This window comes from Hyla sarda, unplaced genomic scaffold, assembly GCF_029499605.1.
Source record: "Hyla sarda isolate aHylSar1 unplaced genomic scaffold, aHylSar1.hap1 scaffold_18, whole genome shotgun sequence".
Classification (NCBI taxonomy): domain Eukaryota; kingdom Metazoa; phylum Chordata; class Amphibia; order Anura; family Hylidae; genus Hyla; species Hyla sarda.
The window spans coordinates 1,206,197-1,233,251 of NW_026608445.1; the positions used below are offsets into that span (position 1 = coordinate 1,206,197).

At 43.2% G+C, this 27,055-nt stretch overlaps 1 protein-coding gene and 1 long non-coding RNA gene across 4 annotated transcripts in view; one reads left to right on the forward strand and one right to left on the reverse strand.

Annotated features, from left to right (window-relative positions):
* LOC130313961 (uncharacterized) overlaps positions 1-1,461 on the reverse strand; it is a 58,467-nt gene extending 57,006 nt beyond the window's left edge. For both annotated transcript variants that reach the window (XM_056552686.1, XM_056552687.1), the window contains exon 1: positions 1,325-1,461. In XM_056552686.1, coding sequence (XP_056408661.1) covers positions 1,325-1,427 — 103 coding nt within the window. In that variant the 5' untranslated portion in view covers positions 1,428-1,461. The remainder of the gene's footprint in view (positions 1-1,324) is intronic.
* The window catches only part of LOC130313962 (uncharacterized), a 33,937-nt gene extending 30,876 nt beyond the window's left edge, over positions 1-3,061 (forward strand). For both annotated transcript variants that reach the window (XR_008861754.1, XR_008861755.1), the window contains exon 3: positions 2,636-3,061. This is a non-coding gene — a long non-coding RNA (uncharacterized LOC130313962). The remainder of the gene's footprint in view (positions 1-2,635) is intronic.
* Positions 3,062-27,055: the final 23,994 nt, after the last annotated feature.

Genomic DNA, 27,055 nt, shown 5'->3' on the forward strand with positions numbered 1-27,055 from the left:
CTGGTTAAGTTTGCCTCTGCAGAGGTTTTTGAAAAATCTTCCCCATTGTGTGCAATTCTGTTCTGGTTACCATACTGAAATACAAGTTTACCCCTATGTATTATCTACCAAACAGATAATGCTTATGGTGTAATCATCAAGCCGTAAACATACACATTATGCCTTGGTCACTTTGCCGGTGGACTCTGCTATTCGGAGTTCAGTTGGCAATCCGGCCAGAGGGGCGTGATTTTAGCAGAGAAAAAAAATTGTGCAAGTTCTAATTTTTTTTCTCCACTAAAATCCTGTTTAATTAGCGGGTCACTAACGGACCCCATGTAAGTGAATGGGGTCCTTCATGATCTGGTAGTAGCCATTTGCATCAGACCCGTTTCAGGGTCTGATCGGCTCTCCTTAAAAAAAAAAGGCAACCCTTAACTGGTCAGATTCAAACGGCTGTGTGAACCTAGCCTTAACAGCAACACAAAAAATAAAAAAAATGAAAATATTCACAAACAACATACCACTTTTTTTGAAAATGTAATAGCAGATGGAGAAAGGTAGTCCCCAACAGTAGCAGGCAACAGGTGGTGGTAAATAGTCCCCATATACAGGTGCCCAAAATGTGGTTTGACTACTGATTTTTTTATGAGGCAAAACTATGTTCCTGTCACCAGCCACTATGCCTCTTTTAATACATCCCATGACTTTAGTCACCAGTGCTAGGCAGCAGCTGTTGAGGCCAATAAAGTTGAGCTGCCTGTCCAACAATAACCTCAAGTCCATTTGGTAGCAATTTTAGTCGGTGAGACGTGTTTTTTTATCTTTGTTATTGAATTTGTTTGATATATAGTTTGCACATCACTATTTAAGCACCTTAACTTTTATTTTTTGTGCTTCCGGTTATCCTATTGCCTAGGGCCTGAATATAGTAGGAGCCAGGTTCCAGGGGCCATAACACATATGTAAAAACATCTAGACAAGGAAGCATTTTCTAAATCAATACAACTGGAAGATTGTTATATTTAGCTTAATCTAACAGAATAAACTAATATTTACTGAGGATTTAGAGCTGCAGAGGAGAGAGCGAGTATCAGTGTGAACCAATAGTAAAGTTGTTGTTTTTCAGACTACCTCGGGGGACTGTGACTTAGTTACAGTCAGATCACAGCTCTGTGTTTTGGATCTAAGCTAAAAAGCAGCCAACCAGCACAATCAGAGAATAATAAATACCAAGAAATGATTTCTTATAGTGTTGATAATTTTTTTGGACTCCTGAGTATACAATCACTTTTTTGGGTCCAAACATTTAATTAGATGTATATATAGATAGATAGGATCTTACCTGTAACTATTAGTGTGCCCGCTATATGGAAATTCTGTTCCAGTCCTGACATTGAGCAATAATACACCCCAGAGTCAGATTTACTGACATTTATAATCTTCATAGTCTGTCCAGATTTATCGTCACAAATGGCTTGATATCTATTATCTCTGTTGGATGTGTGACATGCAGTCCGGAACTCTAATCCCCCATCTTCTTTCTCTTTGTACCATTGTAAGTTACTCATACCTTTAGTAATGTTACATGATATATTGGTGTTCTTGCCCATTTCTACAAAGTGGACATGTGAAAAATTAGGGATATTTTCAGCTGTCATTATACCTATTGGAAGAAAAAAAAATACATGCATCATTATAATAAAGATAAGGTGCCCTTTTTCCAATGCCTATATTTATGTTTTACAATATGTGCAAAGAAAATAGATAGTTTATCCTTGAATGTTAATATAGTGAATTTATGACTTTGGGATCTTCCACAAAAATGTGTTCATGACCAAATAAAAAAAATAAAAATAGAAAAAAAAATTTGGGGAGATTTCTCAAGCATTTCTTGTTTTAAAAAAGTTGCTCATTTGTTGCATCAATGTTTTTTGCGACTTTTTGTGCTGAAGTAATTTTTGTCAAACTTGTTTCCTTTAACAGTTTTGCCCCTTGACTTTGCAGTGGTTGTGAATTTATTATGTGTAACATTCTTAAAAATGTTGCAAATTTGTTGCAGAGGGCACAAAATGTCACAACTAAATACCAGTAAATTTGTTCACTTACAAAACTTGCTTACTACAACAAAAATCCCACACGAGTACGCACGCAAAATTTAACACACCGAGTGCGACTTTTGAAAAATTAGGTGCAATGTTCACCTAACATGTTATAAAAACATGTGTAGCTAAACACACAATGATAATTCTCCCACATATATGTTGCACATTCATACTTTAAATCGGACACATAGGCAGTGTAGACTCCAATACTCTACTATTATAACTACTATATATTCATGAGTTTTGCTTTTATGTCATCTATCTATCTATCTATAAACTCTAGTTCCATATACATTTTTAGTTAATTATTTATAAATGTATTATCTCTGTAAATACTTTATCAATCTATAAATCAATTTATGGATTTATTTATCCAATTTATGAATTTATTTATTTAAATGCAAATATGTACCAATTTTAATGTGATGTTTCAGTTCCACAAAAGGGCTTTTTTTACACCAGTGTAAGAAAGTCCTTATGTTGGGCTAAAGATTACATTGAAATTAAATAGGAGTTAATAAATTGTTATGTTTTTGCCTCATTATCCATAGGAGAGCTGCAACTTTTTCAAGATTAATGTGAATCCTGAAGGGTCTGACTGCAACGCACATCTACTCTGGATTGCTGCACCATTTTCTATTCTGTCTATCGGCTTTCGTGCATGTCTTAATGTATTTAACTATATTTACTTACTTGTGATTCTCACTATAAATTTCCTATCTTTCTATCTAGCCATCCATCCATCCAAAACATAGATTCGGGCACCAGCAGTCAAGCCTTGATCCATAAAGCCAGTAAACTAAAACAACTAAATGTACAAAATTGCACTAAATAATGAAACACTGGGTAAAACTGCTACTTAATAAAAAATATTTTTTCCCCTATACAAATCATTATCCAGACCACACATGGAATACTGTGTATAATCTTGAGTATGAAAAGGATAAACCTTATTGGGGTTGTTGCCTTTCTCTAAACCGATAATGTTTTATCTCTATGACTTTATCTATTTTGTTTTCTTTCATTTTTCAAATTATCGACCAATGTATAAATATCCATATATCTTACATCATCTATAAACATTTTATATAGAAATCAATGTTTTAAAAATATTTATGTCCTCTAACTATTTATCTTCCTATGTCCTTTTAAAATTATATATATGCATTTAAGTCTATATCTAATTTTCTTATATATTTATCCACTCTTAGAATATTTGTACAACTTAATTGGAAGCACAATGAGAAAAGCCACGTAGTAGTAACGATAACAATCACATTATTGCTGAATTTTGCTAGTAAATGGAAATATTTAGATTTTTGACTTACTCTGAATATAAGCAGAAAAGACAAAAACAATCCAGATGTTCATGTTTCCTGGTATGGTAGTAGAAGGCTTATGGTAAGAAGCGAGCTCTTAACTTCCTGTTCTGTCCACTAAAAAAGTGTTAAAGAGATTACTCTGCTAAATTATATTGGTACACATAGTGAGGTTAAGAATAGATATATTAATACGTTTAGAGAGCTTTTTTTGGAGCAGCTTTGGGTGTCATACAGTACTCTTAGCCACCAGACAGTGCAATCTGACTGTATTTCTCACCGCCAAATCCAAATTGTGTAAGATGTGGCATCTAGAATGTGATAGTGTCCCTATGAAAAAAACTAAACTTTATTTGCTGAAAGGAGAAAAAGGCTTTATTACACAGTCCAACATGAAATATGAAAACCGTGAAAAAAAAACACATTGTTAAAATCTACAATATATGCCCTTCTGCTTGATGAGAGGTTTATGTCCTCTCTGAGCTCGTCCTTCTGCTCCATGGGAAGTTTGTATCCTCCATGTGCTTGCCTTAGGACACCGGTGTTATGGTTTGACAGGTGTACCACCCCAGAGGGAAGAAGCTGTTTCTATGTGAGGATAGAGGCAGCAGGGTTATTTATCAAAACCTGTCCAGAGGAAAAGTTGCCCATAGTAACCAATCAGATCGCTTCTTTAATTTTTAACAAGACCTCTGAAAAAAATGAAAGAAGCAATCTCATTGGTTGCTATGGGCAACTTTTCCTATGCACTGGTTTTGATAAATCTCCCCTTGATAAATTGTATTTTGCATTTTTTTCTAAAGAGATGGGTTTTCTTTTTGCTTTTGAAGGTGGGTGAGAGTTTGATGTCATCTGAGAGTTCCAGAGTAAGAGGGATACATGGGTAAAATCTTGGAGATAGCTGTGTCACGGAAACACATAGTAAGTCTTGCAAGGATTGTCAAGTATGTAGGAAAAGTATTAGAAGAGTATATAAGACTTGTATGGAGGAGACAGGTTGCAAAGAGCCCTATACGGTATGCCATTGCTAATAATTAAAGCTGAATTTACGGGGCAATGAATAGTTATTGAAGGGACCAGCAGTGCAGAGAATCAAAATATAAAATATGCACATTTGCCTGATGAAGTGCCCGTTACGGGCAGGAAACGCGTTGCTTTTTGTGCCTAATAAAGCGATGTGATGTTAACTTGGAACATCCCTATTTTAATTCCACACTGTTAATGCGCCTGGCGAAGATCCACTTTTTTTTTATTTTCTGGCCGATACTGTTTGAACCGGTGAGCAAGGACCTGACCGGAGGATCAAGGCTGCTGACAGATTTCCACTGATTTATCTGCTACATGGTGTTGTGCCCTGAGCGCAACACCACTTGGTAGTACTGCTCTAGGGGCGCGTGTGCCTTTTTTTCCTCTTTGGTCTCTCCAAAATAGAAAATATGTCAAAGGAGAAGAGAGTTTTTAACATAGAGTGGTCAACTGTGTTGAAAATAGCTGAGGATAGACAACAAAAAGAGACAAAGGATAATGATGTGAAGCAGTTAGTAGATCATTACTGACCATGGTTAAAAATAATTTCAGTAGAGCGGTCAAGTCACAATCCAGACTGCAACTGTTTGAAAAGTGAATAAAAGGTGGAAAGTTTAACTCCTTGGGGACGAAGGGCGTATGCATACGCCCTCGCGTCCCATCACTTAAGGACGGAGGGCGTATCCATACGCCCTCGGCATTTCCGATCACTGCTGTTCGCCGGGCGGTGATTGGACCAGGATGCCTGCTGATATCTATCAGCAGGCATCCCATGGCAATGCCTAGGGGGGTCATAAGACCCCCCCATATCGGCGATCGCAGCAAATCACAGGTCAATTAAGACCTGCTATTTGCCGCGAGCCGGGCAAATCGGGTCACTGGTGACCCGATCTCCCAGAAAATAAGACTGATCTTAGCTGTCAGAGACAGCTCCAACCAGCCTAAAGGATAGGAGCGAGGTGGCAGTGTTGCCAACCCCTCCTATCCCCTGCCATTGGTCGGTCAGGCTGACCACCAATGGCAGGAGGGGGGCGGGGGATTAGAGTTAATTTCCCCCGCTCTGGCCACCGATCGGAAGTCGGTACAGAGCGGGGGAACACGGGTGGAGAGGGAGGGGGGCATGGCCCAGCTTACCCGGACCAGAGGAGGCGGCATTGGCGGCATCCCGGAGCAGCGGCTGCAGAAGGAGGAGCGGCGGCCGGAAAGTGCGGCTGAGAAGGCTGCAGTGAAGATGGCGATAAGTGATCTTCACTGTGGTCTTCCAAAAGCTGCAAAACTACAACTCCCAGCATGCCCACACAGCCAAAGGCTGTCTGGGCATGCTGGGAGTTGTAGTTTTGCAATATCTGGAGGGTCACAGTTTGGAGACCACTTTGTAGTGGTCTCTAAACTGTGATCCTCCAGATGTTGCAAAACTACAACTTTCAGCATGCACTGACTGTCTGGACATGCTGGAAATTGTAGTTTTGCAACAACTGAAGTGGCACAGTTTGGAGACCACTATATGGTGGTCTCCAAACTGTAGCCCTCCAGATGTTGCAAAACTACAACTCCGAGCATGCCCAGACAGTCAGGGATGCTGGGCGTGTTCTTCTGCAATATCTGGCCCTTCAGATGATGCAGAACTACAACTCCCAGCATGCCTGGACAGTCTGGGCATGCTTGGAGTTGTAGTTTTGCAACATCTGGAGGGCTACAGTTTGGAGGCCACTGTTCTTCCCTAGTTGTTGCATAACTACAACTCCTATCATGCCCAGACTGTCCAGGCATGCTTGGAGTTGTAGTTCTGCAACATCTGAAGGGCCAGATATTGCAGAACTACACGCCCAGCATCCCTGACTGTCTGGCCGTGCTGGGAATTGTAGTTGTGCAACAGCTGTAGGCACACTGGTTGGGAAACACTGAGCTAGAGTCTGTTTCCTAACTCAGTGATTCCAACCCGTGTGCCTCCAGCTGTTGCAAAACTACAACTCCCAGAGTGCACTGACAGACTGTACATGCTGGGAGTTGTAGTCTTGCAACAGCTGGAGGCACATGGGTTGGAATCACTGAGCTAGAGTCTGTTTTCTAACTCAGTGGTTCCCCACCAGTGTGCCTATAGCTGTTGTAAAACTACAACTCCCAGCATGTACGGTCCATCAGTGCCTTCTGGGAGTTGTCATTTTGCCACAGCTGAAGGTTTGGGGCGCCCCCCCCCCCCCCATGTGAATGTACAGGGTACATTCACACGGGCGGGTTTACAGTGGGTTTCCTTCAAGGAAACTTACTGTGAACCCCTGCCTGTGTGAATGTACCCTAAAAACACTACACTACACTAACAAATAATAAAAAGGCTGGTAACAGATATATATACCTCCAGGAATTAACCATTAGAGTGCTTTTTGAAAGAGTTGTTACATAGAATTACATATCCATGTGACACTGTATGAAAAAAATATATAAATAGATATAAATAAATATAAATAGACAAACAAAAATCACAAAAATAATAATAAAACAGCAATACAAAAGCACAATGCAATCCTATAAACATAAATATATATATATATATATATATATATATATATATATAATATATAATTATCGCATGTGGTGTGAATATAACACCACAAGCGACTCAAGAAGTCACACCGCTTAGTCACCGGTGCGGCATTCAACAACACAAGTTGGATATTATTTCAAAAAATTTATATGATATAAAGAGTTATGTATGTTAATTCAAAGGATAAAAAATTTTTTAATTGTATATCGCTGCCTTATTAAAATAAAATAAAAAATAAATAAATGACAGTGCGGTAAACCAAATCGCAACTGACCAGAAGGGAATGTATGAACACTACATGGAAAAAAGATGAACTAGAATGACTAGTGCGGTATTGAATACAGCACCCGGCGAAAACGCAGGGTGTGAATATTCGTACAAAGATCCAAATTTACAAACAATAAATAAATAAAAAATACAAAAGTATTTATATGTAGAAAGGAAAGGAAAATAAACAGAACTTAGATAATAAAACATAAGGAATAATGAATACACAGTGGGGCGCTCCAGGGTGAACAGCACAGAAGGAACGAAGAAAAATCTTTGTACGAATATTCACACCCTGCGTTTTTGCCGGGTGCTGTATTCAATACCGCACTAGTCATTCTAGTTCATCTTTTTTCCAAGTAGTGTTCATACATTCCCTTCTGGTCAGTTGCGATTTGGTTTACCGCACTGTCATTTATTTATTTTTTATTTTATTTTAATAAGGCAGCGATATACAATTAAAAATTTTTTTTATCCTTTGAATTAACATACATAACTCTTTATATCATATACATTTTTTAAATAATATCCAACTTGTGTTGTTGAATGCCGCACCGGTGACTAAGCGGTGTGACTTCTTGAGTCGCTTGTGGTGTTATATTCACACCACATGCGATAATTATATTATATATATATATATATATATATATATATATATATATATATATATATATATTTATGTTTATAGGATTGCATTGTGCTTTTATATTGCTGTTTTATTATTATTTTTGTGATTTTTGTTTGTCTATTTATATTTATTTATATCTATTTATATATTTTTTTCATACATTGTCACATGGATATGTAATTCTATGTAACAACTCTTTCAAAAAGCACTCTAATGGTTAATTTCTGGAGGTATATATATCTGTTACCAGCCTTCCCTTGTCATGCCTGATGAAGCTGCGCATGCGCAGCGAAACGCATTGCATCTAATAAATCCATTGATTTTACTTGGCTGCCTGATGGTTCCTCTCTGCGCCAGACAAACTCCTGACTCCCTGGTCATTCGTTTTTGATTTTACTCTCACCCAGGAGGGCTGCAGTGGACCTTCTTCCATATCTCTTCTGCTCTTAACCTTGTTGTGTGTGGGCGCACAACCAACTTTGGTAAGCGGCTTGGGAATCACCATCCCCTACCCCCACCTGCAAGATCTACTGGATAGGGGATAAGTTGCAGATCGCGGGGGGGTCCAACCGCTGGGGCCCCCTGCGATCTCCTGTATGGAGCCCCGACAGCCCACGGGAAGGGGGCGTGTCGACCTCCGCACGAGGCGGCGGACACGCCCCCTCAATACAACTCTATGGCAGAGCCGAAGCGCTGCCTTCGGCAATCTCCGGCTCTGCCATAGAGATGTATTGAGGGGGCGTGTCGGCCGAGCTTCGAGCGGGGGTTGACACCCGCTATCTGGGCCGAGAGCCTGGCCCCTGTACAGAGAGATCACAGGGGGCCCCAGCAGTCAGACCCCCCGCGATCTCAAACTTATCCCCTATCCTTAGAATAGGGGATACGTTTTTCACCACTGGACTACCCCTTTAAAAATTGGCCTATGTTATAGCGTGATGAGGACTTAAAAAGCATAACAGAAAAGAAACCAGTAGTAAATTACAGAAAAAAACTGAACCATTCAGGATCACCTTAAGATAAGAAAAAGGCAGACAAGTGAAAAAAAAAAAAAAAAAGACTGGCTGTCTGCACGAAAACCTAAGGGTTATTCACATGCGGTAATTGTTCAGTCTGTGAATTTAATTCAAGAAAGAATGAAATAAACCTGGGAGGTAGAGTGCATAGTGAAACCTTGAACTTTTTGACCTTTTGCCACATTTCAGGCTTCAAACATAAAGATATAAAACTGTAATTTTTTGTAAAGAATCAACACAATCATGAAGTAGAACGAAATTTATTGGATATTTCAAACTTTGTTAACAAATAAAAAACTGAAAAATTGGGCGTGCAAAATTATTCAGCCCCTTTATCTTCAGTGCAGCAAACTCTCTCCAGAAGTTCAGTGAGGATCTCTGAATGATCCAATGTTGACCTAAATGACTAATGATGATAAAAAGTATCCACCTGTGTGTAATCAAGTCTCCGTATAAATGCACCTGCACTGTGATAGTCTCAGAGATCCGTTTAATGGGGTTGTGCGCTGCCCTGGCTTTCGGAGCTCCGCACGCAGCGTCCGGAAGTTCACTACTCCGAACGCTGTGTGCGGGCTTCCGTGTTCGCGGCTGCTGGGCGTGACATCATAGACTTTCTTTGAGGGGGCGGGCGTGACGTCACGCCCGGCGGCCGCAAACACGGAAGCCCGCACAAAGCGTTCGGAGTAATGAACTTCCGGACGCTGCGTGCGGAGCTCCGAAAGCCAGGGCAGCGCACAACCCTTTTAAAGCACAGAGAGCATCATGAAGAACAAGGAACACGCCAGGCAGGTCCGAGATTCTGTTGTGGAGAAGTTTAAAGCCAGATTTGGATACAAAAAGATTTCCCAAGCTTTAAACATCCCAAGGAGCACTGTGCAAGCGATAATATTGAAATGGAAGGAGTATCAGACCACTGCAAATCTACGAAGACCTGGCCGACTGATCAGAGATGCAGTCAAGAGGCCCTTGATCACTCTGGATGAACTGCAGAGATCTACAGCTGAGGTGGGAGACTGTGTCCATAGGACAACAATCAGTCATATACTGCACAAATCTGGCCTTTATGGAAGAGTGGCAAGAAGAAAGCCATTTCTTAAAGATATCCATAAAAATTGTTGTTTAAAGTTTGCCACAAGCCACCTGGGAGACACACCAAAATGTGGAAGAAGGTGCTCTGGTCAGATGAAACCAAAATTGAACTTTTTGGCAACAATGCAAAACATAATGTTTGGCGTAAAAGCAACACAGCTCATCACCCTGAACACACCATCCCCACTGTCAAACGTGGTGGCAACATCATGGTTTGGGCCTGCTTTTCTTTAGCAGGGACAGGGAAGATGGTTAAAATTGATGGGAAGATGGATGCAGCCAAATACAGGACCATTCTGGAAGAAAACCTGGTGGAGTCTGCAAAAGACCTGACACTGGGACGGAGATATGTCTTCCAACAAGACAATGATCCAAAACATAAAGCAAAATCTACAATGAAATGGTTCACAAATAGACATATCCAGGTGTTAGAATGCCCAAGTCAAAGTCCAGACCTGAATCCAATTGAGAATCTGTGGAAAGAACTGAAAACTGCTGTTCACAAACGCTCTCCATCCAACCTTACTGAGCTCAAGCTGTTTTGCAAGGAGGAATGGGCAAAAATGTCAGTCTCTCGATGTGCAAAACTGATAGAGACATACCCTAAGCGACTAAAAGCTGGCGCTACAAAGTATTAACTTAAGGGGGCTAAATAATTTTGCACGCCCAATTTTTTAGTTTATTTGTTAAAAAAGTTTTAAATATCCAATAAATGTTGTTCCACTTCATGATTGTGTCCCACTTGTTGTTGATTCTTCACAAAAAATTACAGTTTTATATCTTTATGTTTGAAGCCTGAAATGTGGCAAAATGTCGAAAAGTTCAAGGGGGCTGAATACTTTCACTATGCACTGTACTTTGGTAAAATTCTGACAATTTGCAACATGTAAAACAGCCTATGTTATGTATGCCCTCATATGTTTGTGCGGGAGATACTACATAGGAAAAACGAAGAGACCTCTTTACCAAAGGATAAGAGAACATGTACGCTCTTTAACAACTAAGAAAGGTTGTACTAGGTTTATTCAGCATATGTGCACAAACCATGAGGGAAATTCAAAAGCATTTAAATTTATGTTTCTTGAGACAATAGAACAGTCCACTAATGGCGGAGATATGCATCAACAGTTACTGTTACAAGAATCCAGATGTATTCTTCGTACAAATGCAACGGGGCCATTGGGCCGTAATGAATACATTGAAATGGGAGTTTTCATATAAAAGTTACTGTGATGCATCTGACTAGATTCGCAGAAAAGATGTATTGTTTTTTTTTCATCACTTTGTATTTGTATGTATGCCTATTTTGTGTGTCTTCCCGATCCTGTTACACTTGTACGTCATCACCTATCATGTATTAAAACACTCCCTCTAGCCCTGTGACTTAGGGCCTGATGAAGCATGATACAGACCGTTGCCTGAAGTTCCTCCGAAGCAGTCATCCACCCTCCCCCTCTTCCCTTTACTGTTCACCACGAATGAAGCAATAAAGTGAATATAGCATTCAAATTTGTGATATGTGCTCCATCTTTTTTCTATTGAATCAAATTATTGCCCTACTTTTATTTTGTGAGCACTACTGAAGTCTTTATCGAAGGGGCTCTATGTCCAGGTGTGAGAGATCCAGACACCTGATTGCAGTAAGGATCCAAACAGTGTAGCAGTGCCGGTATACATCTTGCTATGTAAAGGCTATGTTATCACCTCAGAATTTCTGTGCGGAATTCCGCATGGAGATTCCACAGCATTGTATTTAAAGAATACCTTTCATGATCTTGTTAAATTTTATAATCCTCCCAGTTCACTGCCCTCATCATGATAAACAACCCCCTGCCGTTTATTTTTATTTGTTTGCTACCTTGATATTGCTCTGTATTCTCTCCTCGGTCTCAGTCAGATTCACAGATTGGAAAGGGGCACTACTCAGCTGGCATGACATCATCTGAAGCCATACAGGGGATAACTTCCTCCCTCACTCTGCTACACACAGTCCACAGCAGTTCAGTGTGTGAGGTGAGCTCAGATTGGATAAGGCTGCACACACACCCTTCAGCATTTCCTGAGTTTGGACTTCTGCCAGGCCAGTAGGAGTCCAAAGTCTATACAAAAGATGGGGGAAAATGTGCTCTGGTCAAGTAGGAAGACACCTAGTTGCAGCTTTTTTTTAAACACAAATAAAACATAGAAAACTAAATATTTTTTTAAAACAAAGTACATTTGAAAGATTTTGTTATTTACCATAAGGAGTGCAATACCAAAAAATAGTTTTAGGGTACGTTCACACGTACAGGATCCTGTACAGATTTGATGTGCAGGATTTGTAACTGCAGATTAGAAGCTGTGCTCAGACATTTAGTTTACATTGAAATCTGCAGCAGAAAATCCTGTGCATCAAATCCTGAGCATCAAATCTGCGTATGTGTGAACGTACCCTTAACTCCTTAAGGACGCAGCTATTTTTCACCTTAAGGACGCAGGCCTTTTTTTGCAAATCTGACCACTGTCACTTTAAGCATTAATAACTCTGGGATGCTTTTACTTTTCATTCTGATTCCGAGATCGTTTTTTCGTGACATATTTTACTTTATGTTAGTGGTAAAATGTCGTCGATATTTACATAATTTCTTGATGAAAAATTCCAAAATTATGAAAAATTAGAAAATGTAGCATTTTTTTTTTACTTTGAAGCTCTCTGCTTATAAGGAAAATGGACATCAAAAATAAATTATATATTGATTCACATATACATTATGTCTACTTTATGTTGACATCATAAAGTTGACATGTTTTTACTTTTGGAAAACATCAGAGGGCTTCAAAATATAGCAGCAATTTTCCAATTTTCACAAAATTTTCAAAATCTGAATTTTTCAGGGACCAGTTCAGTTTTGAAGTGGATTTGAGGGGCCTTCATATTAGAAATACCCCACAAATGACCCCATTATAAAAACTGCACGCACCCCTCAAAGTATTCAAAATGACAATCAGTAAGTGTGTTAACCCTTTAGGTGTTTCACAGGAATAGCAGCAAAGTGAAGGAGAAAATTCTAAATTTTCATTTTTTACACTCGCATGTTCTTGTAGACCCAGTTTGTTGAATTTTTACAAGGGGTAAAAGGAGAAAAATCTTCCTATAATTTGTAACCCAATTTCTTTTGAGTAAGGAAATACCTCATATGTGAATGTGAAGTGTTCTGTGGGTGCACTAGAGGGCTCAGAAGGGAAGGAGCGACAATGTGATTTTGGAGAGTGAGTTTTTCTGAAATGGTTTTTGGGGGGCATGTCACATTTAGGAAGCCCCTATGGTGCCAGAACAGCAAGAAAACCCCCACATGGCATACTATTTTGGAAACTACACCCCTCAGGGAACGTAACAAGGGGTACAGTGAGCCTTAACACCTCAGAGGTGTTTGACGACTTTTAGTTAAAGTTTGATGTGTACATGATTTTTTTTCCCACTAAAATACTGGTTTTTCCCCAAATTTTACACTTCTACAAGGGGTAATAGGAGTAAATGCCCCCCAAAATTTGTAACCCCATTTCTTCTGAGTATGGAAATACTCCATGTGTGGACGTCAAGTGCTCTGCTGGCGCACTATAATGCTCAGAAGAGAAGGAGCGCGATTGAGATTATGGAGAGAGAATTTGATTGGAATAGAAGTCGGGGGCCTTGTGCATTTACAAAGCTCCTCGTGGTGCCAGAACCGTGGACCTCCCCACATGTGACCCCATTTTGGAAACAACACCCCCCACAGAATGTAATAAAGGGTGCAGTGAGTATTTACACCCAACTGGTGTTTGACAGATCTTTGGAACAGTGGGCTGTGCGAATGAAAAATTTAAATTCAAAATTCCAATGGTGCTCCTTCTCTTCTGAGCATTGTAGTTCAAACGCAGAGCACTTTACATCCACATATGGGGTAGTTCCATACTCAGAAGAAATGGGGTAACAAATTTTGGGGGGATTTTTTCCTATCTCCCCTTGGGAAAATGAAAAATTTAGGGTAACACCAGCATTTTAGTATAAGAAAAAAATTTTTTTTTCATTTTCCCATCCAAATTTAACGAAAATTCGTCAAGTACCTATGTGGTGTTAAAGTTCACTATACCCCTTGTTACATTCTGTGAGGGGTGCAGTTTCCAAAATGGGGTCACATTTGTGGGTATTTATTTTTTTGCGTTTATGTCAGAACCGCTGTAAAATCAGCCACCTTTGTGCAAATCACCAATTTAGGCCTCAAATGTACATAGTGCGCTCTCACTCCTGAGCCTTGTTGTGTGCCCACAGAGCATTTTACGCCCACATATGGGGTATTTCCATACTCAGGAGAAATTGCGTTACCAATTTTATTTTATTTTTTTCCTTTTACCTCTTGTGAAAATAAAAAGTATGGGGCAACACCAGCATGTTAGTGTAAAAACATTTTTTTTTACACTAATCAGCTGATGTAGACCCCAACTTTTCCTTTTCATAAGGGGTAAAAGTATAAAAAGTCCCCCAAAATTTGTAACACAATTTCTCCCGAGTACGGCGATACCCCATATGTGACCCTAAACTGTTGCCTTGAAATACGACAGGGCTCCGAAGTGAGAGCGCCATGCGAATTTTAGGCCTAAATTAGGGATTGCATAGGGGTGGACATAGGGGTATTCTACGCCAGTGATTCCCAAGCAGGGTGCCTCCAGCTGTTGCTAAACTCCCAGCATGCCTGGACAGTCAGTGGCTGTCCAGAAATGCTGGGAGTTGTTGTTTTGCAACAGCTGGGGGCCCCATTTTGGAAACACTGCCGTACAATGTATTTTTTTTTATTTGGGAGAGGGGGGATGTGTAAGGGGGTGTATATGTATGCTTTACCCTTTATTATGTGTTAGTGTAGTGTAGTGTTTTTATGGTACATTAGCACTGGCGCAGGTTTACAGTAAGTTTCCCGCTAGGAGTTTGCGCTGTGGCAGGAAATTTGCCGGAGCTCAAACTTGAAGCAAGAAACTTACTGTAAACCTGCCTGTGTGAATGTACCCTGTACGTTCACATTGGGGGGGGCAAACCTCCAGCTGTTGCAAAACTACTTTTGCAACAGCTGGAGGCACACTGGTTGGAAAACCTTCAGTTAGGTTCTGTTACCTAACTCAGTATTTTCCAACCAGGGTGCCTCCAGCTGTTGCAAAACTACAACTCCCAGCCTGTACTGATCACCAAAGTGCATGCTGGGAGATGTAGTTATGCAACAGTTGGAGGTACACAACTACAAGTCCCAGCATGGCGAGACGGCTGTTTGGGCATGCTGGGATATGCAGTTTTGCAACATCTTGAGGGCTACAGTTCAGAGACCACTGCACAGTGATCTCCAAACTGTGGCCCTCCAGATGTTGCAAAACTACTAATCCCTGCATGCCCAGACAAAGTTCGGTTCCCCCATCCTGCCCCTAGCAACATCTGGGGGGCTAAAGTTTGGAGATCACTATACAGTGCTCTCTAAACTGTAGCCCCCAGATGTTGCAGAACTACAACTCCTAGCATGCCCAGACAGCCGCTTGGGCATGCTGGGAGTTGTAGTTTTGCAAGATCTGGAGGACTACAGTTTATAGATCACTGCAAAGTGATCTCCAAACTGCCGCTCTCTAAATCTTGCAAAACTACAAATCCCAGCATGCCCAAGCGGCTGTCTGGGCATGCTAGGAGTTGTAGTTCTGCAACATCTGGGAGGGCTACAGTTTAGAAAGCACTGTATAGTGATCTCCAAACTTTAGCCCCCCCCCAGATGTTGCTAGGCAACTACTCACCGACTTCCGTAGTCTTCACCAGGGAGCCACGAGGGAGCCGCACGTAATCGCAGCCCGCCGCAGCCGATCAGGTAAGGGACCTCCACCGCCGCCGCCGGTCACGCTACAGTTCCCCCGTTCTGCCCGGAGTGCCTTCGGTGGGCAGGATGGGGGAACCGAACTTTAACCCCCCCCCGCCCCCGATCTGCTATTGGTCGTCACTTCTTGATGACCAATAGCAGGGATATGAGGGTTGGCACCCCTGCCACCTAACTCCTATCCCTTCAGGGGGACCGGGGGTGTCTTGGACAACCCCAATCCCCCTGATTTTCCAGGTAACCGAACACCGGTATGGCCCGGATCCGCCGAAAATCATCGGTCTCAGGACCCCCTGGGCATATGCACGGGATGCCTGCTGATAGATATCAGCAGTCATCCCGGTCCAGTCCCCGACCGGCTAGCGGCGGGGACTGGAATTCCCACAGGCGTATTCAAACGCCCTCCGTCCTTAAGAACTCAGGATGCAGGGCATATGCATACACCCTTCGTCCTGAAGAGGTTAATGAGAGTGCCCATTTAAAGGGGTACTCCAGTGGAAAACATTTTTTTTTATCAACTTGTGCCAGAAAGTTAAACAGATTTGTAAATGACTTCTATTAAAAAATCTTTACCCTTCCAGTACTTTTTAGCAGCAGAGGAAATTCTTTTCTTTTTTAATTTCTTTTTTGTCTTGTCCACAGTGCTCTCTGCTGACACCTGATGTCCGTATCAGGAACTTTCCAGAGCAGGAGAAAATCCCCATTGCAAACCTATGCTGCTCTGGACAGTTCCTGACATGGACAGAACTGACAGCAGAGAGCACTGTGGACAAAACAAAAAAGAAATTAAAAAAGAAAAGAATTTCCTCTGTAGCAGACAGATGCTAAAAAGTACTGGAAGGGTAAATATTTCTTAATAGAAGTAATTTACAAATCTGTTTAACTTTCTGGCACAAGATGATTTAAGAAAAAATATTTTCCAACGGAATACCCCTTTTAAGGTCTCTGTCAGAAGTTCTGTCAATGTCTCCCAAGGTCCTGTCCTTGGCGGCCTTCTCTTATTCTTCTATGCCCAGGCCTTGACAAACTCTGTTGATTTCTCAAACACCTCAATCTAATATATTGTGCTTATGGAGAGTCATAAGTACAATATATATTAGATTGAGGTGTTTGAGAAATCAACAGAGTTTGTCAAGGCCTGGGCATAGAAGAATAAGAGAAGGCCGCCAAGGACAGGACCTTGGGAGACATTGACAGAACTTCTGACAGAGATCTTAAAAGGGGTACTCCGTTGGAAAACATTTTTTCTTAAATCAACTGATGCCAGAAAGGCAGGATTGGGATTCAATATTTTTACAACAGGTTTTTTATTTCCCTTGATGGATGCCCACATTAAAGTGCCTTGTGGAAAATGATTTCTACTCTAAGGGGGAGATTTATAAAAACCTGTGCATAGGAAAAGCTGCCCTGTTGCCCATAGCAACCAATCAGATTGCCTCAGATTGCCTCAGAGGCCTTGTTAAAAATGAAAAAAAAAAAAATTATCTGAGAGATTAAAGGGGTACTCCAGTGGAACACATATTTTTTTTATGAACTGGTGCCAGAAAGTTAAACAGATATGTAAATTACTTATATAAAAAAATCATAACGGGGTATTCCACTAAAAAAACATTTTCTTTAAAATCAACTGGTGCCAGAAAATTAAACAGATTTGTAAATTACTTCTATAACAAAAACCCCAATCCTTCCAGTACTTATAATACACAGGAAGTACTCCAGTGTATAATACACAGGAAGGTCTTTTCTTTTTGAATTTCCTTTCTAGCTGCTCTCTGCTGACACCTCTGTCAATTTTAGGAACTTTCCAGAGTAGGAGCAAATCCCCATAGCAAACCTCTCTTGCTCTGGACAATTCCTGACACAGACAGAGGTGTCAGCAGAGAGCACATCCTGTAGTCCAGAGGAGTTCTGTGTGAGAAGCAGTCGGGTGTGTCTCTTTTGAGCTCCAGACATCCAGAGAAGCAGCATTTTACATCAAGGCTTTCCCAGGGGTGTGGCAGGCTCCCTGGGAGAACTTTCCTGCATGGAGCCTCAGGCCTCCATTCCCCGTTCTTCAAGGCTGGCGGGGGGTGGAGAGAAAACTGCTACAGCCATTGTTCCAGCCGGAGGCAGAAGATCCAGCAGAGTCTGCAGCAATGCAAGCTCTGCTCATCAAGCAACAGGTGCCAGCCAGAGATCTGGTGGTGGAAGGAAAACAAGGAGGAAGAGTTTGGAGATGTGGGCTGAAAGAGGCCCCAAAGAATCAAGTGAGACCTACTGCTCCCGCATGGCCGCACGCTTTGCGGAATACGACCGCTGCAGTAAAGAGCTCAGGCTTGCAAGAGAAGATCTGCGTGGGACTCAGAGTCTGGCAAACTCTGGGTCCAGGAGAAGCAAGCCTGAGCTGAAGAAAAGGATCACAGCCCTGAAAGCCCAGATTGCCAAGCTGGAGGAGAGGAAGGCAGAGATCCTGGAGGGCAGCGGTCTTCTAAGAGAGAAGCTGGCAAATGATGAAAGGTTTGCCGCCATGAAATCCCCAGGTAAGGTGGAGGTTGAGGTGGATGATGGGGAGAGTAGTGGCGGTGAAGATAGTGAGGATGGCAGTGAAGGAGTTAAGGAGAAGGTAGAGGAAGGAGCGCATGTGGTGGAGGATGCTGTGTCTGTTCCTATGCCCTGTGACACCCAGGACAGCTACATAGAGCCGGCCCAAGTGGCGCTCCCTGTGACTGACAGTGAGGAGGACGATGTGGAGAGTGAGGCTGGGGGTTTATTGAGGGCAATTGTCATGCAGGAATCCCCAGTCCACCTCCAGAATTTCACCTTCGGTGAAGATCAGTGCGAGGATGGAAAAGTCAGGCGTAAAGCAAAGAAGCAGAAGACCCAACAATCTGTGCAGTACATGTTCGTACCTTTCCAGCAGTCTGGGTCAGCTGCAAAGCTGGTTCAGGCTGCTGAGCCCCCAAAACTGCAAGACGCCGTTCCTGTGGTGGAGCGGGGCCAGCAAGGGGGGTATAGAATGGCGTCTGAAATGGCTATGGACGCAATAGATGTGAAGCCCACCCGTCCTGCCGGTAGGGAAGGGCAGGATGGGCTCATGTTGGGCAACTCTGGCGCTGCTGGGACGCCCCAGGGTGGCGGGGGGCATGTCCAAATGCCAGAGAAGAGCTATGCTGCCGTGTGCTTGGGGGGCGGTTCCCCGAGTGCTGTGGGCGCTACCGACGCTGCTGGGTACTCTCCTGTGAGGGGGGGGAGTGTCCGGGCGTCGGAAGCAGAGAAAGGTCGGTCCGTGTGCTCGGGGGGCAGTCCCCCGAGTACTGTGGTTTCTGCGGGCGCTGCGGGGCACTCCTCTGTGAGGGGGGAGAGTGTCCGGGCGTCAGTGTCATCAGCAGAGCCTGAGCGGTCGGGCAAGCCTAGTGGTGGCATTGTGGGAGGAGCTGGGGTGCGCCCGGTGGGGCAGCCCCAGACTCAGGTGGTAACATCGCCTATGAAGGAGGAGCCATCAGCGTTGACCCCAGCGGCAGCTAAGCCAGCAAGAAAACCTGTATTAAAACCGGCGGTACTACAAGTCCCAGCCAGCCCAGGATATGTTAGGCAGGAAGTGAGTGCAGGTTGTGAGAATGATGGGGGTGGTAGTGTTGTGATTGGGAGGAGTGCCAGTGGAGTGAATGATGGTGGGAGTAGTGGTGGTGTGAATTCAACATCTGGTATGGATGATGGGAGTTGTGGTGTGAATGGTGCTCCTGGGTCTGGGTCTGGTCCGGCTGCCCCCCCGGCAGTGACTGCTCCTAGGAGCTATGCCAGTGTTGCTGCCGGGGATTCGGTGGGGTCCCCATCTCCGTCCGGCCCCGGGGGTTACTTGCAACAGTGCCTCCTGGAGGCTCTGCGTAGGGGCGACAGGTCGATCCAGGTAGAGGGAAGGGGTGAGGTCGACCTGTCTTTCTGGATAGAGAGGCACGGTTTGGGGGCTTTCCAAGAGCAGAATGGGGAGGTGGTCTGGTCCCTCCCGACACCCGGGCAGGACAATAACCGTAGGAATGTGGTCCGTCTGATTTGGAGGGGCGAGGATGCGTGCCCGCCTCGCGCTAAAGTGGTTGAGCTCTTCCTCCAGATGGAATTCAGGGCGAGTGACATCTTTGCCCTGATCCACCCCTACGGTTCGTCTGAGTTTGACGTCAGTTTCGTTCGGCCGGAGGGTCTCGAACTCTTCTGGTCAAACTACGAAGTGGCGAAGAACGAGCCCTGCTGGCGGGATTTTGCTATAAAGGCGATTTCCCGTCAGAACTCAGTCAAGAAAGTGACAGTTTTGACCCGTAATGAGTCACTTTCTTGTTATGACATCATGACCTGGCTCGGTCGATATGGGGATGTGACGGACATGCCCAAGAAAAATTTGGATGAGCACGGGATCTGGTCCGGGGCCTGGACGTTTTCCGTCAAACTCAAACGTTCAGGTAGTACAGTTGCCCACATTCCGTCAGCCGCCTTCCTTGGACGTGACAGGATCCAGGTCTTCTACCAGGGGCAGCCTAAGGTCTGTCACAGGTGCGGCAGCCCCACCCATTTTAGCGCAGCCTGTACTGTACAGGTCTGTGCTTTGTGTGGTGGGGTGGGTCATCTGGCCGCATCCTGTAGGCAGATCCGGTGCCACCTGTGTGGTGTCCTCGGGCACCCTTTCAGCCGTTGTCCGAGTGCTTTCGCCCGTGCTGCGACTGCTCCGGCCGGGGAGAGCTGTGAAGTTGCCTCGGCTGGGGAGGGTACGAGCAGGGATGGGGGCACAACAGGGCTAGTGACGAGGATAAAGGGCCCCGCCAAACTAAGGCGGGAGGAAACTCGTAGGAGGAGTAGGGAGCTGGAGAGTGCCCAGGTGACTGGGGTAGCTCCGGCCCCTGGTCCTGAAGCTGGCCCTGTAACCACTGAAGCTCTGGGGGAGAATGTGCTGAATGAGGAGATCAGGAGGCTGCGCAGAGAGGAAGGCAATATGGCCGACCCTTCCGATTCCTCCCACTATGAAAGTGTGGATGAGGAGAGTGGGGAGAGGCCAAAAAAGAAAGACAAGGGCAAAAGGAAAGGGAGAAAGAAGAGGTCGGAGCCCTCTGTTAAGCCTTGTACTACGGGCCAGGTCCAAAACGGAAGCCTGACTGCCCCCCCTCTGATTGACCTGTCAAACCGGTACCTCGTCCTCGATACCATCTCCTCCCCCTCCTTGGAGGGGGAAGGTGAGGGCGGGGTGCCTAGGGTGAGAGAGCCTCTGGGGGGAACTGGGCCCTGTCCTGCGGAGGCACCTTCCTCGGAGGGCAGGGCTAGACTGGGGCCGGACGGAGACGGGGACCCCATGGACCAATCAGAGTCTAAGAAAAGGTCGAAAAGTGGTCCTGCCCTTTCCTCTTCTTCACTGGTGAACGGGTGGTCTGGCCGCTCTTTTGAGGTGGGGTCCGGAGTCCGTCAGGGTTGTCCTTTGAGCCCGCTTTTATACGTGTTCTCGATTGATCCCTTCGTCCGGAGAGTAGATCGTGGGCCGTTGGCGGGAGTCGGGATGAGTCTGGTGGAGCTGGATGTCACCCAGAGAGTGGTGGCGTACGCTGATGATGTCACTATTTTCGTCTCCTCGAGGGAGGAGGTCGATGTGGTGATGTCAGAGGTGGAGCGCTACTCGGAGGCATCCGGGTCCAAGATCAACCGGGAAAAGTGTGAAAGTCTCTGGCTGGGAGGGGGGGATCCCACATTTGATCTCCCGGACACCCTCCCAGGGCCCCAAGACTCAGCAAAAATTCTGGGCATCACATTCGGCCAGGATGATTATCCCACCAAAAACTGGGACGGTAAGCTCCATGATGCCACTCAGAGGGTGAACCAGTGGAAGGGTTGGTCTATGACTCTCAGAGAAAGGGTACACCTGATCAAATCATACCTGCTCCCCTTGTTTATCTATCTGGGCAGTGTATGTATCTTGCCAGAGGCTTACTACACTAGGGTCTACAGCCTGTTTTTCCAACTGTTATGGGGGAACAGGTTGAACCTAGTCAAGAGGGAGGTTACGTACCGTACGAGGAGACTAGGGGGTTTATCTATGGTAAACCCTGTGGTGTTCTTAACAAACACCTTCTTGAAAGCTAACATCTCGAACCTCTGGAAAGATAGGGCTTCTCCGTGTGTACTCTCCTGCAGGGAATGGTTTCGGCCTTTCTTCCAGGAATGGGAGAGAGGAGGGCAAGTGAAGGACCTCCGTACACCCCATGGATATCTTCCGGCTTACGCTACCCCGACTCTGAAGGCGTTACGTCGGTGGGGTCTGGGAGTGTGGGAGATCAGGACCCAGTCAAGGCAGTTCCTTGACAAACGGGTTCTGTTGACCCACTTCCAGAAGCCTCTGGCGCTCAGGGACTGCCCAGGTCGGGATCTGAGGGTGGGGTTGTATCTTTTAAACTTGAAAAGGATCCCCCAGAAGTTTTGGGACTTGGCCTGGCGCTGCTTTCAGGGGAAGCTAGGTGTAAGGGACAACCTGAAGTACAGGAACTCTGATGACCGGGGGTGTCCCCGAGAAGAGTGTGTGGACACGCTGGAAAGCATGGACCACTTCCTGCTTCATTGTCCCTTTAACGTAGGGGTCTACAACCGGGTGGGCGCTTCCATTGGCTGGAGTCAGCTTGCCGGCCTTACCTATCCGGAGTGGGCTTATGGGGCATTCAGGACCCTCGGTGGCCGAGATCGGGGCACTTTATTTTTAGTTAGCTTAGTGGTTAAGTATCACACGTGGAATGCACGGTGTTTAGTGTCAACCCAGCAGAAAGTCCTCTCCGAGGTGGAGGTCTGTAGGAACATCACCGGTGACCTCGGGAAGATCAGGTCTTTGGAGTATGGCAGTCTTGGCACCAGTAGGGCTTCTCTCCTATGGAGAGGGTTTTCTTTTGATGTGCCCTAGGTACTAGACCTTTTTGGTAGAGTACCTTTATTTTGGTTAAGGAAAGGCATACAGGGATAGAGATAGGGTGATAGTAGGGTCAGTTTGATGAAGGGATAGAATTAGGGAGAATAGTAGGGGGAGTTAGGGAAAGAGTTTACATTTCTTCAGTGTATCAGATCTGCCATCCTTCTCCCTGGTAAGGGTGGGCTGTTGCATGTGCACCATAGCTTTTTGTTTTGTTTTCAGCTGATATGGTATGAAGGGCTTACAGGCACTGAACTTGGGCCTAAATTGGGTTGTGGTCTTGTATGTAAGGTTGTATTTAGTTGGTTGGTTGGAGTGCTAGGTGGGGAGGGGGCATTTGTGGGTGTTGTTTTTTTTTTATTTTATTTTTTTTTATTTTTTTATAATATATATATATATATATATATATTTTTCTCTTTCTTCCTTAAGGGATCTGACATGGGTCAGTTAAGGACTGGACTTAAGAACTGTACGAACGGTTATGGACTGGCCCATGTACAGGAGGGGTGGTGTGGGAGAGGGCACAGTTTTAGTGTAGGATTTATTTTTGGGTTTTTGTAGGTATTTTTGTGAGGCACATTTATTATATTTGTATGTATACTGTGCTATGTATATTGTTTTATATTATTGTTTTATTTTATTTATTTGTTGGTATATTGTGTCATGTATTTTGTTTTATATTGTTGCATTAGCCATAAGAAAAGGGCAGTCGGACCAGTTGTAGTTATGTAGTATTATTATTGTATATAGGTGTTTTTTGTCTGTGTATATATGAATTTTATTTAAAAAGCAGAGGTGTGCTTTTAATAATTTTTTTTTAATTTTTATTTTTTTTTTAATTTTTTTATTTATTTTTTTTTATTTTTTTTTAATAAGCCAAGTTATGCTGTTGTTATTTTCATTCTCAATATATGTGTGTGTGTGTGTCTTTCTTAGTTTTGGAGATTATGCGTGTGTTATGTTTTCTGTTGCTTTATTTATTTATTTATTTATTTTCCCAAGTATGGATGATTTTGAGTTATAGCCAGGTGGTGCTGAATTTTATGTTGGTTTATTTATTTCATTTAATTAGCCAAGTTGAGCAAATAATATTTATTTTTTATTTTTATTTTTATTTATTTATTTATTTATTTTTTTGTTATGTTATGTGTGTGAGTGTGAATTTCATAGTTTGCTTAGGTGTATAGGTATAGTATAGTTGTAGTTTGGTATATTTTGGAATTTATTAAAGCTGGGCTGGCCGGTTAGGCAGGGTTTTATTTTATTTTACATTTCTGTTGTAGCTAGTTAAGCTTGTTTTGTGTTCTTGTTTTTTGGAATTGTTTTGTATTTTTATAATAAAAAAGAGTGTCAGCAGAGAGTACTTGTGATCAGGCAGAAAGGAAATTCAAAAAGAAAAGAACTTCCTGTGGAGCATACATCAGCTGATAAGTACTGGAAGGATTGGGATTTTTTAATAGAGGTAATTTAGACATCTGTTTAACTTTCTGGCACAAGTTGATTTAAAAGAAAATGTTTTCCAGTTGAGTAACCCTTTAATCCTTCCAGTACTTCTTAGCCGCTGTATACTACAGAGGAAATTCTTATCTTTTTGAATTTCTTTTCTGTCTGTCCACAGTGCTCTCTGCTGACACCTCTGTCCATGTCAGGAACTGTCTAGAGCAACATAGGTTTGCTATGGGGATTTTCTCCTGCTCTGGACAACACAAAAAAGAAATTCAAAAAGTAAATAATTTCCTCTGTAGCATACAGCTGCTAAAAAGTACCAAAAGGATTAAGATGTTTTAATAGCAGAGAGCACTGTGGACAACACAAAAAAGAAATTCAAAAAGTAAAGAATTTCCTTTATAGCATACTGCTGCTAAAAAGTACCAAAAGGATTAAGATTTTTTAAGTAATTTACAAATCTGTTTAACTTTCTGGCACCAGTTCATTTTAAAAAAAAAGTTTTCCACCGGAGTACCCCTTTAAAAAGACCTAAAAAAAATGTTTTCCACCGGGATGCCCCTTTAACAAGTTTTATGTACCAGCAGCATAAGGAGATCACATGGCAGCACAATAACACAGCCTGGAGGTGGCGGCAGACTATGTAGGCTGCAGAGTGGCACAATGACAGAGCCTGGAGGTGGCATCAGCATAAGGAGACCATATGGCGGCACAATGACAGAGCTTGGATATGGCAGCATCAGCATGAGGAAACCATATGGCGGCACAATGACAGAGCCTGGAGGTGGCAGCATCAGCATGAGGAGACCATATGGTGGCACCGGGAGCTCAGACCTCTTGCTACGACTCCTGCTGCCCCTACTCTGCTGCGACCTCTGTCTGCGCCTGATGAATTTAGGCCTCTGCCACTCCTATGTGCACGGCTTAGCACTTCTCTGCCTGACTTACTTATAGGTTGACAGATGTGGAATCTGGGTTGTCTGGCAGGGCTAACCAGATGTCCAATGAAAATCCGACTTGTGGCGGGATAGGTGCATGCCCGAGGATGGACACAGTTCAATATGCCCCTATATGGCTGCAACAGAAATAAGCATAACAATCTAGTGCTTTTACACTTAATTACCCCTATTAGCTTTAACCAGAAAAGAATGCGTATATTTTTCACTTTTTTACAGTAAAACACCCCAGTACGGTTGTACCAGAAATGAGTATAACAATCGAGTGTATATGTCTGTTAGTGCTTTTACACAAACTGCCCCTAGTTGCTTTAACCGGAAAAAAGTAGAACTGCTGAGTGCGTATATATTTCACTTATTTGCGGATAATACGCCCCAAAAAGTTCCACTAGAAATAAGCATACTCTCTCTCTCTGAACTGTCCCTGCCTGCAGTGATGCAGTTTGAGGTGAATGGATTCACCGCTGTAAAGAATAGATCTGTATTGTACTGTCTGTCTGCCAGTCTTCAGCAATGGCTGCCGAATATATAGGGCTGTGACATCACAGGGCTGACTGCATGCCAGAATGTGATTCAGGGTGCATGCCAACATGTGATTCAGGGTGATCCCTCCTACCCACCTTCCCAGAATTCCTTGCCCCATGTCCTCATGTCCTCACCTTCCAGAATTCCTAGCCACCATTTTAGCCCCCCTGGCCCGCACAAAATGGAATTTAACCCCTTAAGGACTCAGCCCATTTTGGCCTTAAGGACTCAGACAATTTAATTTTAACATTTTAATTTTTTCCTCCTCGCCTTCTAAAAATCATAACTCTTTTATATTTTCATCCACAGACTAGTATGAGGGCTTGTTTTTGGTGCGACCAGTTGTCCTTTGTAATGACATAACTCATTATATCATAAAATGTATGGCGCAACCAAAAAACACTATTTTTGTGGGGAAATTAAAAAGAAAAACGCAATTTTGCTAATGTTGGAAGGTTTCGTTTTCACGCCGTACAATTTACGGTAAAAATGACATGTGTTCTTTATTCTGAGGGTCAATACGATTAAAATGATATCCATTATTACATACTTTTATATTATTGTTGTGCTTAAAAAAAATCACAAACTTTTTAACCAAATTAGTACGTTTATAATCCCTTTATTTTGATGACCTCTAACTTTTTTATTCTTCCGTATAAGCGGCGGTATGGGTGTTCATTTTTTGCGCCATGATCTGTAATTTTTTTTGATACCACATTTGCATATAAAAAACTCTTAATACATTTTTTATAATTTTTTTTTAAATAAAATGTATTTAAAAAAGTAGCAATTTTGGACTTTTTTTTTTCGTTCACGCCGTTCACCGTACGGGATCATTAACATTTTATTTTAATAGTTCAGACATTTACGCATGCGGCGATACCAAATATGTCTATAAAATTTATTTTTTACGCTTTTTGGGGGTAAAATAGGAAAAAACTGACGTTTTACTTTTTTATTGGGGGAGGGGATTTTTCACTTTTTTTTTTATTTTACTTTTACATTTTTTTACATTTTTTTTACACTTGAATAGTCCTCATAGGGGACTATTCATAGCAATACCATGATTGCTAATACTGATCTGTTCTATGTATAGGACATAGAACAGATCACTGTTATCGGCTATCTTTTGTTCTGGTCTGCTCGATCTCAGACCAGAGCAGAAGACGCCGGGAGCCGGAAGGAGGAAGGTGAGGGGACCTCCGTGCGGCGTTCTAAATGATCGGATCCCCGCAGCAGCGCTGTGGGCGATCCGATCATTCATTGAAATCGCGCACTGCCGCAGATGCCGGGATCTGTATTGATCCCGGCACCTGAGGGGTTAATGGCGGACGCCCGCGAGATCGCGGGTGTCGGCCATTGCCGGCGGGTCCCTGGCTGCAATCAGCAGCCGGGATA